Source organism: Entelurus aequoreus, linkage group LG06, assembly GCF_033978785.1.
Source record: "Entelurus aequoreus isolate RoL-2023_Sb linkage group LG06, RoL_Eaeq_v1.1, whole genome shotgun sequence".
NCBI classification, from domain to species: domain Eukaryota; kingdom Metazoa; phylum Chordata; class Actinopteri; order Syngnathiformes; family Syngnathidae; genus Entelurus; species Entelurus aequoreus.
In genome coordinates, this window is record NC_084736.1 from 72,135,808 (window position 1) to 72,151,830 (window position 16,023).

At 37.7% G+C, this 16,023-nt stretch overlaps 1 protein-coding gene across 1 annotated transcript in view; it reads right to left on the bottom strand.

Moving 5' to 3' along the window:
• The window catches only part of LOC133652571 (stalled ribosome sensor GCN1-like), a 56,310-nt gene that overhangs the window by 15,721 nt on the left and 24,566 nt on the right, over positions 1-16,023 (bottom strand). The window contains exons 33-46 of the mRNA XM_062051461.1: positions 14,511-14,757; positions 12,468-12,589; positions 12,227-12,341; positions 11,677-11,856; positions 8,944-9,164; positions 8,775-8,843; positions 8,566-8,704; positions 8,272-8,468; positions 5,839-5,981; positions 5,633-5,750; positions 5,005-5,220; positions 4,716-4,880; positions 1,918-2,079; positions 1,736-1,828 (exon numbers count right to left, since the gene is read on the bottom strand). Coding sequence (XP_061907445.1) covers positions 1,736-1,828; positions 1,918-2,079; positions 4,716-4,880; positions 5,005-5,220; positions 5,633-5,750; positions 5,839-5,981; positions 8,272-8,468; positions 8,566-8,704; positions 8,775-8,843; positions 8,944-9,164; positions 11,677-11,856; positions 12,227-12,341; positions 12,468-12,589; positions 14,511-14,757 — 2,187 coding nt within the window. The remainder of the gene's footprint in view (positions 1-1,735; positions 1,829-1,917; positions 2,080-4,715; positions 4,881-5,004; positions 5,221-5,632; positions 5,751-5,838; positions 5,982-8,271; positions 8,469-8,565; positions 8,705-8,774; positions 8,844-8,943; positions 9,165-11,676; positions 11,857-12,226; positions 12,342-12,467; positions 12,590-14,510; positions 14,758-16,023) is intronic.

Below are 16,023 nucleotides of genomic sequence, written 5' to 3' on the forward strand. Positions count from 1 at the left end.
CTGCCCGTTAAGCTTTTAAATCTGGCCCGCCGGACATTAAGTTTTTGGAAATAAGCTTAAGTAAATAATGTTTTTAGATCTTTAAGACCGAAACTGTAGCTGCCATTATGATGTGCAGTGATGTTTTCAAATTACCGTAAGTCTTGAACTATACAAACTATTCCAATGGTTGTAATCTGCACTTTTGCATGATATACTAGTTACTATGGTAATCAAAGTCACAGCAGCTCAGACGAGGCACCGAGCAGTGTGGGTGGGGAGCGTTTCCACAGAGTGTTTCCAGCCTGAAATGTGGGTGTCAGGGACAGACACGGAAGGAGATTTTTACAACAAAGTTCTAAAGCTTAGTGATATATCAGATAAATCAGATTGTAGGTGTTTTTTTTTTTTTACCCTTCGTGTTCATATTTCACTGTTTGTTGCATTTTTGTATGCTTGTAAGATATGTCGATCGAGGAGTGTGATGATCATTGTTGTCAATATTCAGTGTTTTATCGTTCATAGTTAATATTGTAAACCCCACATTCTTTATTTTCATGTACATTCTGGGTGTCTCATTCAGTAAAAAAAGTTAAAATTCCATAAAATTCAATTTTTTAAGGCGGTCTGTCATAACGTTTTCAGCATTCAATCAGACATTATTGTGAGGTTTTGTATTAGTGTTCCTAAAAATCAGATATACCGGCCCCCAGACACATTTTTTTCTCTAAATTTGGCCCCTAAGTCAAAATAATTGCCCAGGACTGGTCCACATGGTTTTCCTCAAATAGTGTATGTTTTTATTTATTATTTAGTTTCTATGTATTCTTCTGCTTTCATAATATATTTTATACTCTAAATAGAGCTGTTGTGAAAATGTTGCTGTAAGTCTTCTTTCGTACATGCACACATCTTTTATCTGGTGAAAAAAGGGAAATAAATTAACGGCTGCAATTTTTTAGTTGTTGTGGTGAAATCGAAGTCACAGGAAGTCACTGTGTGCAAGTTTTAATGTTGTGTAACTAAATAGTAGTTGTGTTATCTACTTATGCTGCTTAATGATAATAAGAAAGTGAATAATACTACAAAAGATGAAAGATGTCGACATAAATGGAGCGGTTCTTAGAAACAACCACTCTGGCTTTGACATGTTATGCCGAAAAAAAGCAGTTGACCAGGTCAGGGCTCTCCTTACTTCGCTGAAATTATTTCCCAGGACATTTTGTGCCGCTACAGAGACAATTTATCACATCATACACTAATACTGTACATTCTCCTGTTCCCTCATTCTTTGGGAGTTTTCCTTTCTACAGTTATAATGTAATGACATTTGATGCGCATTCTCTTGCAATCTATAATTGATATGTAATAGTAAGATACAAATACTTCGTAGATTACAGGGTAGCACTTCACTGGCATGACAAACTGGAGTTACAATGTTTAATTTGAGGAATTTCCAAGTCATCTTTCTCTTCTCTGTTACTTTTCATTCCTGCACTTCCTCTAAAACATTTATACCGTATATATTTTTTTAAATCCCTGAAAAACTAATTCCTTTGTTTTTATCTTAGTTTACTGCATAACTCAATTTACTTTGACAAACGCAAATGCCAGATGTGTAAACATAATAACACACTTAGAACACCGCTTTTTTACATATTTCACCGGAAAGGCAAAGTGTTACCAATTGAAAGATGAGTATCAGGTTCCACGGTATTAATCATATTATTATTAAACAACAACAAGATATATGAACCTTTGGCACCAAATAGGGCAGCACAGATCGACTTTTCACTGCCATGACTTGCTTGAGTCCATCCAAGGCAAACTCTGCTGTCTCCTCGTCATCCTGGGTAAAGAGATTTAGCACAATGTGAGTAAATTGTCTCAGTTACAGTACAGTATGTGCTGGTTAGAATGTTGACATGATTAACTCACCAGCTGCCTGAGGAGAGTAGGCAGGATGTCATCCAGCGCCTGGTGACCAATGGTAACATGGAGCTGCTCAAATGTTTTGGCTGCATCCTGTCGTACTTCTTCCAGAGGGTCACACAGAGCTTTCCGCACTGTGGGAACCAGAGACTCAGAGAAAACCAGCACCTATGATACAAAAACATGTGATCAGCCAGATTTTCCAGTTTTATATTGATACTTGATATTGAACATTTTACTTCTTTAAAACCTCTAAAGGCCTTAGAGGCCACATGCGTGGACAGCACCTATTAGCTCTTATTTCCAAAATTGTGTACACTACTGGAATTGGGGTCTTATGCCGGCATATGAACACATACTGCCATCTGGTGGTGTCAGAAGAGTATAACATACAATGGAATTTGGAAAAAAAAGTGTAAAAATAAGAATTAGCATGTCACTACACATGAAGTACACGTTTGTGTACTTATGGACTAAGTACATAATATCAAAAGATTATTTTTAGTTTTTATTCTAATTAGGGTCCAAGAAGCCCAAATAGCAAAGAGAAATAAAAAAAAGCATGTAAACAAACAGCTTGGGCCTTAAGAGGTTAGTTTGCGTTTCAGCTCTTTGTTTTGGCCTTTTTCCATTGCTGTAATAAGGTTTCGCGATATAGACGATATCATGATATAAAATTAGCCAACAATAGTGCTTTCATCATAATGCATGTTGATGACTTGTTCAAGTTCTGTCCTGCAAATTTGACAGCGACAAGCAAACGACCGCTGCAACCTCAATACAATGTAGCGTTTTGCTAGCGGCTAAGTTGCCTCCAGAATAGAGATGAGTACCATTTACATTTAAACCAATACGGTACCATTTCCCTGGGAATCGATACCGATCGTATGAAAATCGTATGTAAGACCTTTTATGAGACGGTAGGTAAATTTGAGAAATTTTAAGTAAGGCCTTAAATTCAAAACTTTTTAAGACTGTTTAAGACCCCGTGAATACACTGTGTAAGCTAAAATATTTAAAACTGCTCTGGTATTTACCATTTGGAATTAACTGATTGACATATACACAACACACAGATTGCCTGTTTCAACTGAAGGCAGGTGTTTACGGGTGCATTTTCTATGACACACTTTGGCCTTGTTTACACTGCAGGTCAATTCCGATTTTTTTTGCCCATATACGACCTGTATCGGATTTGCAATTCCAAATTTTTCATATCCGACCCAGGCCTCTTTCGTATGTGGATATAAATTGAATATATGCGATGCGTCCTCAATGTGAACGCTCCCACAATAAGGTTGCATTCATCTGACCAGAACGTCATCAAAAAGCAATAAGCGTCAAAATAGACGGTTACAAAAGAAAACAGAAAACAGGTGAAAATAATATGTTTAAGGATCTCACATGAACGTTTTACCAATTCTGTCTCCGACTGCTCGCCCACGAACACGCTCTTCAAGCAGACATTGAAGCAAAATATCCCGTTAACTGCCAGGGCCAAAATTCCTGCCCTCTTCCTTCTTAATGTTCTACGTGCAACAATTCGATTCAGAAAATGTTGACTATGATTGCACAAAATCATTGAAATTGCCACAAATGCGCCAGTGCTGACAACGTGGAAGCCATGTTTACTTCCGTAAACACTGCGTGCGACATCATGTCCGCATGCGGGTCAGAGTGCATACTAAGGATGTGGGAAAAATCGATTTGAATTCGAATCGCGATTCTCACGTTGTGCGATTCAGAATCGATTCTCACTTTTAAAAAATCGATTATTATTTATTTATTTTAAAAAAATATATATATATATATTTTTTTAATCAATCCAACAAAACAATACACAGCAATACCATAACAATGCAATCCAATTCCAAAACCAAACCCGACCCAGCAACACTCAGAACTGCAATAAACAGAGCAATTGAGAGGAGACACAAACACAACACAGAACAAACCAAAAGTAGTGAAACAAAAATAAATATTATCAACAACAGTATCAATATTAGTTACAATTTCAACATAGCAGTGATTAAAAATCCCTCATTGACATTATCATTAGACATTTATAATAATTAAAAATAAAAGAACAATAGTGTCACAGTGGCTTACACTTGCATCGCATCTCATAAGCTTGACAACACACTGTGTCCAATATTTTCACAAAGATAAAATAAGTCATATTTTTGGTTCATTTAATAGTTGAAACAAATTTACATTATTGCAATCAGTTGATAAAACATTGTCCTTTACAATTATAAAAGCTTTTTACAAAAATCTACTACTCTGCTTGCATGTCAGCAGACTGGGGTAGATCCTGCTGAAATCCTATGTATTGAATGAATAGAGAATTGTTTTGAATCGGGAAAATATCGTTTTTGAATCCAGAATCGTGTTGAATTGAAAAAAAAAAAATCGATTTTGAATCGAATCGTGACCCCAAGAATCGATATTGAATCGAATCGTGGGACACCCAAAGATTCACAGCCCTAGTGCATACACATTAGAAATCACAATTTTTTCATAATGTGAACGGCCACTAAAAAGATAGGATTTGACAAAAAAAAATCCGAATTGGATATCCGACCCTGCAGTGTGAACGTAGCCTTTGTTAGTGGACAGATCGATGAATCAGGAATGAAAACTTAAAATACTATTCTGATTAAAATAAAGTTAAAGTTATTTCTGTAGGAATACGTTTAAACATCTTTGAATAATGGAAGGCATTTGGAGTGGATAAAATAATGCTGCAAATACTGTATGTGCTGATATCTTTCCTTTTAAAGAAATGCATCTTTATGACTCACAGCGTCTTTGCTGGTGGACTTCATGATCTCACTGAGGCCGATACAGACACCCTGCCTCTCATCACTCTTGTCGGAGCGTAAGCCTTCTTCAAGGATGGGAATGATTTCTGGGAGAATCTTCTCCCCCAACTTTCTCACCAGATCACCCAGCGTCCGGGCAGCGATCTGAAATCACACACGAAATTGTGTCAAAATAAAAGCATGTTCACATTGCAAAACAGGTACTGTAGGGACTAAGCACAACAAAAAATACACAGACGATATTTTAGAGGTGAAAAAGATAACATACCGTTCTCTTGTCAGGGCAGGTGGAGGCCAAAAAGCTCAGCAGTAGGGTGAAGAGGGTTGGGAGGATTTCTCGAAGGGTTCGGGGGGTGTTGGACACCACTATCTTCCACACATGAAGGGACGCCTGCCTAACCACCAACTGGGTGTCTGAACGGCCCATATAGAGTCCAGAAAGGACACGGTTACGCCGCTCACCACCTAGAGCTGAAATGATAGCCTAAGAAGGGGATAATTAAAGTGAGACACTGCCCAACACATGAAACATTTACAGTAAAAAGATGTTTTTTAAAGTATAATATTATAAGATCCCAATTTGTTCACCAATGGCACCGAACAGCTATAATGCAGAGGACTTCGGAGGTTTTCAAAATCTAAAATGTTGTCTAAAATCATCTAGCGATCTGTGTCCCCCATCTGGTGAATTTACAGTGTGACTAAAGTTTTAATTGCTTTTTTTTGGCCCATTTTGCTGCATCTCACGCTTGGCCGCAGGGGAGACCTGCATCAATCACCCTTAGAAACTGGTTTAAATAATCTGTGGTCCTCTACATATCTAAAATACACTACTGAGATTTCATCTTAAAATATATTACCAAGGTGAATTAACTTAAATAAATACATGTTCTTACTTTATTCGATTGAGCAGTTCCAAAGTTGTCATCCTCAGATGCGGTTTCTGTGGTCATTTTTCCTGTTACTCCAGAAATATGGAACAGCAGATCTCCAAGCAGCTGGACTGAGCTGAACCTGCAATGCAACAGACGGATGCAAACACAGTTTTAAACCCATTGCAACGCCACATCTACTTACTACTGGGAGTAAGTCAAAGTCTGACCTGATTCTCCAGAGGTCATCAAACAGCCCCTGCTCTAGTTCAGGAAGTAGGAGTGCAATGGCAGTTTCTGCATACATGCTAACAATGCACTGGCCAGCTCGCAGAGCAGTGTCTCTCACATACTCATTTTCATCAGCCAAAGCCTGGTGGATCAGACAAGCATTGATTATGCAAACACAACAAATAGATTAAAATTAATCTAAGTCAAAAAAAACAAATTAAAAATTATCATAGAAGGACAATTATCTCTGCAGCAAACCACCAATCAGGCCCATATGGCATTAATAGTGGCCAGACAGAAGCCATTTCATGGTAAAAAGTTTGCCAAAATGCACCTGAAATACTCTGACCATGATAAACAAAATTCCCTGGTCTGATAAGATAAGGATTGAACTCCTTGACGTGAATACCAGGCATCATGTTTGAAAGAAACTAGGCCCCGTTGATCAGCAGGCCATCTCTACAGTGAAGCATGGTGGTGGCAGAATCATGCTTTGGGGATGTTTTTCAATGGCAAGAACTGGGAGACTAGCCCGGATGGAGGGAAAGATGACTGCCGCAATGTACAGAGACATCCTGGATGAAAACCAACGCTTTCCATCACACATATACATATATACTATATATATATATATATATATATATATATATATATATATATATATATATATATATATATATATATATACATATAAGTACATATGCATATACCTATATACATATATATAACCATATACATATGTACAAATACACACTTATATATATATATATATGTACACATTCACACATATATACGTATGTACACATACACACATATGTACATATGTACACATGCACACATATATACATATGTACACATACATTTCAGTGCTTCCCATAAACTGCCAAGATACCTGTGGCGGTGGGGGCGTGGCTATGGGCGTGGTCACCATGACATCATCGAGTAATTTGCATAATTTACTACAATGATATGATTTTCTCTAAAAAGGCTCAAAAAATGTATACTTACTAATTAATAATAACAGTTTTGTTTTAAACGTCCATCCATCCATCCATCCATCCATTTTACAATATAATTACAACACTTTATGTACATATTTATATACAGATTTGAATAAGTTATTCACTGAAATATATTTATTAATTGTGGTTCTTACAAAAAATATATCTTATAAAATATAAAAGCTAAAATGTCTCTTAAAGCTCTGCCCCTTTAATTAGTGCATACTAAATAATTTAACTTTAGCCTACTACTACAACCATATTATTTACCAGCAACATAAAGTGAAACAGAGGCAGAGGTGTCCTGCCACAGTCAGTAACAAATAAACAGAAAACAGTAGTGGTCAAATACAAATAAGGCAACAAGAGAAGTATCCTACACTTCTCTTTTGTAAAGTATATCTGAACAGCCTATATGGGCATCTACATCAACTACCGGTATATGATTTGCCTGAGAAGCTGGACAGGACAAAAAATAAATAAATAAATTAAAAAATTACTTTTTAATTTTTTTTATTTGCGGCGGACGTAATTCTTTCGTGGCGGGCCACCACAAATAAATGAATGTGTGGGAAACACTGCATATGTACACATACCCATGTATACATACAATATGTACACGTACACACACATACATATGTACACATACACACATGTACACTTATACACATTTACACATATATACAAATGTACACATATACACATTTATACAAATGCTTTATTCCTCCGGGGTTGTGGGGGCTGAGCAGCGCTTAACAGCAGCTGCTGGCCTCCAAGGTCCTGTTGGATGACTTTGTTGCGAGTTTGTTGTGATTAAATGTACCTTGTTTATGTGTGCCATGCTATGTGAGGTTTTTTTCCTCGGACTCAGTCTGGACCATTCCTGAGGGTCCAGCCTCAGACTGATATTTTTTTTACTTCCACCCTCCCCCCAATGTCACCTTTTTCCCACCTTTTTGAGGAGCGCCTAAGTGAGGCTGATCCGTTGGCGGTCCCGTCTTGTCTCCCTGTAACGTATGTCTGCTCTTAGCGGGATTGTGCCGAAAATGTAATTTCAGTTCTTATGTGTCTTGTACATGTAAGAACGGACAATAAAGCTGATTGATTGATTGATTGATTGATAAATGTACACGTATATACAAATGTACACATATACACTCATACACATTTACACATACATACATACGCATTTTATTTTTATTTTTTTCCGGCTGCACTATAACTATTGTCTAGTTACACAGCATTGAAACATGAATACGTGACTTCCTGTTTAGTGCTAAGTAAGATCAAAATTAAGGCATTACAGTATTTGCCTGGATTGGACAACAGAAAAACAACAAAATGCCTCCAATTATATATTTTTTAGATTGTTAGCCACTGGATTGTCATTGTGGTTGGTACATTCAACAACTTGAGCAAAGAAGACATTACCTTGAGGATACATGGGATGATGGGTCCGACATAAGGAGTAAATTTGTCTCCAAACGTAAGGGGCAGGTAGATGAACATCATGATGTAGCCATCTCTGACATGGGAGGCTATATCCACCTTGCAAGCAGTTTGCACCACATCTGGCATCAGTTTATCTAGCTTCTCCACACCAAGCCCAGCCATCACCTCAGCCAGTCCTGAACACACCAAAAATAACATTTAATCTGTATGTGTAATTTAAATTTCTATACAAAAAAACAAGAGCAAACAATGACTATGAATGATGTAAGTGACCTTGGGCTGCGCCAGAGCGATCTACAGAGCTCTGCTCAGAGGCCAGCGTCTCCATGAGCCACGGCAGCAGGTCATCAAAGCAGGAGTCACCCATTCCCTTCACCATGGCGCCCAGTGCTTTGGCTGACACTGTGCGTACCTGGAGAGGAACAGCTATAGTATCAACTCTACAAACTACTGCAATTAAACTTGTCAGTCAGGAAACCCACCTCAGGCACTGGATCCAATAGAGAAGCCTTCAGTCCAGGAATGACACTAGGTAGGTATGGCGACAAATCCTATTGCAAAACATAACATCAGTTTCTATTTAGGGAATATGGAGCATAAGCCTAATGATACATTACATTTAATATTATGGTTGTTCTGCACTGACAGTACCTTCTGGTCAGTAAGGGAGTACATGTTGCCAATGATCTGAGCAGCCATCTTACGAGTGTCAGTGGAACGATCCTGGAAGGCTCGCTGGACAATGGGCATAATCAGGGCAAGGGAAGGGGCATCGATGAAGTGTACAAATTTAGTGTCCAAAAGGGTTTGAAGACATGTCTGGGTCCGTCTGGATGGCTCAGTTAGAGCATCTAGCAGGACGGGTGTTATAGCTTTGGAAGAATAGTGACATAAAAATAGGAATTAGGTATATCATTACATACTGAAACAGTCACACACACAACGATTTCCATACAACTGGTAACCTATTTCTTGCAACCAGGCAGTACCGTATTTTTCGGACTATAAGTCGCAGTTTTTTTTCATAGTTTGGCCGGGGGTGCGACTTATACTCAGGAGTAGGGATGTCCGATAATGGCTTTTTGCCAATATCCGATATTGTCCAACTCTTTAATTACAGATACCGATATCAACCGATATCGATATCAGCCGATACCGATATATACAGTCGTGGAATTAACACATTATTATGCCTAATTTGGACAACCAGGTATGGTGAAGATAAGGTCCTTTTTTAAAAAAAATTAATACAATAAAATAAGATAAATAAATTAAAAACATTTTCTTCAATAAAAAAAGAAAGTAAAACAATATAAAAAGAGTTACATAGAAACTAGTAATTGATTAAAATGAGTAAAATTAACTGTTAAAGGTTAGTACTATTAGTGGACCAGCAGCACGCACAACCATGTGTGCTTACGGACTGTATTGATGATATATTTGATTTGATTTTTATTAAGGATCCCCATTAGCTGGTTGCCTCAACAACCCACTAGTCTTCCTGGGGTCCACAATTCAATACAATTACAAATAAAAGCATATAATTATAACTACACAATACAGAAAAAAAAATAAAAATAAAAGCATCAAAAAAAAAAAAAAAGAGAGATATATATTGATATATAATGTAGGAACCAGAATATTAATAACAGAAAGAAACAACCCTTTTGTGTGAATGAGTGTGAATGAGTGTAAGTGGGGGAGGGAGTTTTTTTGGGTTGGTGCACTAATTGTAAGTGTATCTTGTGTTTTTTATGTTGATGTAATAAAAAAATTAAAATAAAAATAAAAATAAAAACCATACCGATAATTTCCGATATTACATTTTAAAGCATTTATCAACATCTCTACTCAGGAGCGACTTATGTGTGAAATGATTAACACATTACCGTAAAATATCAAATAATATTATTTAGCTCATTCACGTAAGAGACTAGACGTATAAGATTTCATGGGATTTAGCGATTAGGAGTGACAGATTGTTTGGTAAACGTATAGCATGTTCTATATGTTATAGTTATTTGAATGACTCTTACCATAATATGTTACGTTAACATACCAGGCACGTTCTCAGTTGGTTATTTATGCGTCATATAACGTACACTTATTCAGCCTGTTGTTCACTATTCTTTATTTATTTTAAATTGCCTTTCAAGTGTCTATTCTTGGTGTTGGCTTTTATCAAATAAATTTCCCCAAAAAATGCGACTTACACTCCAGTGCGACTTATATATGTTTTTTTCCTTCTTTATTATGCATTTTCGGACGGTGCGACTTATACTCCGAAAAATACGGTAATTATGGACTTACTAAGCATAACTAAACTTATGGATAAGCTTTAGATTAATTTTGTAGTGCAAAAACTAACAAATCACATAGGGAACCTTAGCTGTTGAGTCGATGACGGGTTTCCTCGTGTGCGGGTACTAAGCACGTACAAACTTGATAGCACATGGAAAGCTGATCTACTAAATGTGTGCATAGTGGATTGCGTCTGTTAAGTGAGCAGAATAAGGTGTGCAATCCATTTTGTGTCTCAATTTAATTAATAAGCAGAACATATGCTGGTAAGCAAAATGCCCACAATACTGGGAGTAGAGGAGGCAAATATATTAAACAACACGCGCAATGTGATTTATCAACACATCACTGTTTAGCAAGCACAATTTAGAGTTGTATTTAGCACTTATAAAAAAGTATGTGCAAACTGACAGAGTTATACACACGACTGCAGAATCGATGCTCCAGCTGTGCTTGCATTTTTTTTTGCGTCTTGAGCACTGAAAGTAAAGGCTCTCTCCCAGGAGCGCATCTGCAGCGCACGAAAGTGGGTTTCACTGTGGATGCACCGGACTTCTTCTAAAATGCCCATAAAAAGTAGTTCATGTGTGCTGCTTGTTTGATATCAAAACACTACTAAAATCATGATAACATGAATGTGCAGCAAATGATCGAGTGTCTCATGGTGAAAGCTGAGTAGTACACACAAAAACCTTATTTAAGTAAGGCGGTCTGCACAAGTTATGAACAGCACGTGCAATCTTAGTAGATCGCATGCAACTCGCCCACATAACAGAACACGCAATTTTATAGATTGCACACGCTGTTTAGCACGTGGTATTTGGATCTTGGTAAATCAGGTCTTAAGTTGATTGTACCTTGTTTGGGCAAAATTAAAACCTTAAGTTTAGCATGTTTGGCTTTATTTAATTTTAAATTATTATTAACAAATTATTAATTAAAAAGGCCTTTTGTGATAACGTCCAAAATAAAGGGCTACTCTGAAGATGGTGTGACTATTTTAGAACAAAGTTGCACTTTAAATTCTACACACACTTCAAAATGAGAAATAGTTTTTATACAGACACTGATTATAATTCTCACCAAGAATTTCAGGGTTACGGATGACAGAGCCAATTTGTCTTAGAGCCTGCTGACCAGCCTTCTGCACCTTCACATGGGAGTCGGTCAACACCTCTGTCAGCTTGGGAACAATGCTAGGGAGACAGGAAGATAACTGCTTGGGTGCACAGAAGGCCATGGCACCCAGTAACTCCACAGAGCCTAGGAAAGCAGAGTTACAAGATTTGATTATTCACCTGAAAATAAATCTGCAGTTTAAATGTTTGAATACAAAATGTATAACATGACAGCTTCCACTCAGAGATAAATGGTAAATGGGTTATACTTGTATAGCACTTTTCTACCTTCACAATGCGCTTTGACACTATTTCCACATTCACCCATTCACACACTGATGGCGGGAGCTGCCATGCAAAGCCCTAAACACGACCCACTAGGATGGCGGAAGTTGGGAACTGAACTAGGAATTCTCAAGTTACTGGCACGGCCGCTCTACCAACCAAGCCATAATCACATGTTTGGGTTTTCCATCCTTTCAATACATTAACGGCTTTGTGTTGTCACTGCAAACCTGCTTTAGTACGCCATGATTCCTCTTCCAGAGCCACCAGCAGAGAAGGGAGGACGAGTTTCACACCGTGTGCACTCAAGTTCCTCATCACTGCTTTGGCACAATCATCAGCAGCCTGGTGTAGGATAAAGGACATGTTGCAAACATTCACACAACTTCTATTTCTGATCACAACAGTGACCTGGATAGAGTCTTATTTTAGTGTGGGGGTGAATATCTAACACGTGATCGTCTTGCTCACCTCTCTGACATACTGATTTCCGTCTCCAAAGCAAAGGAGAAGATGTGGTAGTACATGGACAACATAAGGCTCAAAGAGCTTTCCCAACATGTTGCACAGCATCTCAAAAGCAAAGAGGGATCCTGAAAATACAAATATCATTATTTCAATTCTGAATATATATTAGGGCTGCAACTAACGATTAATTTGATAATCGATTAATCTGTCGATTATTGCTTCGATTAATAATCGGATAAAAGAGACAAACTACATTTCTATCCTTTCCAGTATTTTATTGAAAAAAAACAGCATACTGGCACCATACTTATTTTGATTATTGTTTCTCAGCTGTTTGTACATGTTGCAGTTTATAAATAAAGGTTTATTTAAAAAAAAAAAAAAAAAAAAAAATTTTTTTTTTTAAAGCCTCTGTGCATGCGCATAGCATAGATCCAACGAATCGATGACTAAATTAATCGGCAACTATTTTTATAATCGATTTTAATCGATTTAATCGATTAGTTGTTGCAGCCTTAATATATACATATATATATATATATATATATATATATATATATATATATATATATATATATATATATATATATATATATATATATATATATATTTAGCGAGTATTTATACCCCTGTAAATTGTCTATTAGTCTAATTGGACACATTTGGAAACTTAACATAAAACCATGTATTGCTCTTCATTGTGCAGCTGGTCATGCTGGGGCACACCCAAATTAAAAGCCCTCACAGGCTTGTAACATAAAAAAAAGTACACAAAGAATGTACAGAAGAATTTGTACTACTTTTCCTGTTTTCCTTTTTAATGCGTCATTGTCAATTATGCAAATTGGACAATGACGTCATCTACACACCCAACGCTAGAGAGATTGTAGTCCAGTTAGCAACACTGCAAGACACAACAAAATTAACATAGCAGCTCTATTAATAACATATGAAAACAGAATACTGGTAATGTCGGTTCAAAAGTCCTTTATGATTACGCATTTTCCTTGTGTCTCTGAACAATGTCACAAGTAAATGCGTAGGCAATGGCTAGTTTCGTTTTTCGATTTTAGTTATGTCCCCGTGAGTCAGCCAGTTTGAAGGACGTCAACATAAACGGGTTCCACTGCCCAATGCATCACAAGGATTTCTCTACCTCCTAGATGCCTTTGCTGAACTTGCAGTGTTCTTTGGGACCCCTCGAACCCTAACCATAGTCTTTTACAGCTTCTCCTCTCTAGAAGGCCCTTCAGACGCCTTCATACCAGAATCACCAGGTTTAGGAACAGCCCCTTCCCCAAACGGTTTACCTACCAAACTCTGTCCCCCACTAAACCTCTATGTCCCCATATCATCGCTACCTCTCCCTCCCCATCTTTCCCAATGACACTGACTGTTCTTATCCAATCCCTTCATCAATCTGCACTTTATTCAAATCATTATGTATTTATAGACAATATTGCAGATCCTCTGTATACTAATAAAGCACACACATACATATGTTCTTAGTACATCTGGTACATACATACTTAAAGAGCACACCTGTATATTTGTCCAAAACAAATGTATTCACATAACACACCTGTTTATTTGTTTATAATACATCTGTATATATCACGTATGTATACCATGTATAATTATTCCCACCTGTTCAGTTGAGTTGACTGTGTTTGTATTTTAATTTACTGCATATGTATATCACACACCTGCTACTCTTGCATTTCTTATTAGATGCTAAACCACATTTTGTAATCCTGTATTTATACATGTATAATGACAATAATGTTGAATCTAATCTAAGAATGATCTGTCCGATATTTATTGTGCACCCCTACTAAATTATAACTGGTAAACTGGCTTTCACTTGTATATGATTTTTCTACTTTGATGGCGTTAAGCACATTGACAAAGATAAATACAAGATATTTCGAACCCACAGCCATCAGGTTTGGACCACTCCACAACCTGAGCCATGGGGCCCCAGCAGAAATTGGTGAGCAAGGTGAAGTCAGTTATACTTCTGTGGTGGAAAAGGTTATCACTCACCTTCCCTTCGTCTGAAGTTTTTCTTGTCCTGGATGGCATCAGTCAGTGTAGCCATGATCTCCTGCTGTTTGAGAGCCAGGATCCCGAGCCCTTTGACAAGGCCAGCCAGCCCGTAGGCTGCCCCCTTCCTCTCAGCATACTTGTCACTCTCCAGCAGCAGCTGCAGCAGGTTTCTTACAATTCCTGCAGCATCCTCTTTGATGGCAGGCACTAAAGGAGGTAAACAGCTGGCCACAGATTCCTGGACCTACATGAAGAAAGTGAAAAATAAAGCTCACCACGAGTTGAATACTATGTTTCATACTAGAAATGAGAAGCTGGGGAATATTGATCAATTGATTGTCCTATTATTTTCCTTACAAACTGAGCTTGTCTTCCTTTTTACTACAAGTAGGAATGTCAATAATGCAAATAAAGCTCACAGACCCCTCAAAAACCTAAACAAATCATGTGTCTGCAGGGTTAAAGTTGATGGCAGAAGAACTGCTATTTCCAACATCAGATACAGTGAATCGCCTTTTAAGTCAGTCCCATTGATGTCGACAACCCGTCTACTGTATGTCGACCAACTCAGCAAGTCTTGGTCCACTGTGTTTTTATCACTAAATACTTTGAAGTCAACAGAACATTCAAGACACAAAAATGGTATTTCTTTGACAAAAATGTGTCACTACAACGTGTGTTGTAGTATTGTTATCGTCATCATTATTGGCAATCAGCGTAAACAAGTCACAAACAATGGCTAGTTTCGGTTTCAATTCCAGTTACGTCGACATCAGTCGGTTAGTTTCACTGTATTACTAAAGAAAGCTCCTTCTTCCACAACTAATTATTTTGCTCAGGAAGAAACTACACATGCATGGCGATTAATGACTATCATGTATCCTACAAGGCAGATTTCAAAAGATTTTAACTGTCTTTTGACTACATGCAAGTAGTTAGTAATTAAATGTAATTCTGAGATCAACAGTAAAACTATAAGTAGTATAGTATAACTATAAGTAGAGGTGTCCGATTATATCGGACATGCTGCTTTAAAATGTAATATCGGAAATTACCGGTATCGGTTTCAAAAAGTAAAATGTATGACTTTTTAAAACGCCGCAGTTCAGAGTGGTACACGGACGTAGGGAGAAGTGCAGAGCAGTTGCGTCTCCCAGTCATACTTGGCAACCCTCCCGATTTTCCCGGGAGACTCCCGAATTTCAGTGCCCCTCACGAAAATCTCCCGGGGCAACCATTCTCCCGAATTTCCACCCGGACAACAATATTGGGGACGTGCCTTTAAGGCACTGCCTGTGCGTGCCAGCCCAATCACATAATATCAACGGCTTTTCACACACACAAGTGAATGCAAGGCATACTTGGTCAACAGCCATACAGGTCACACTGAGGGTGACCGTATAAACAACTTTAACACTGTTACAAATATGCGCCACACTGTGAACCCACACCAAACAAGAATGACAAACACATTTCGGGAGAACATCCGCACCGTAACACAACATAAACA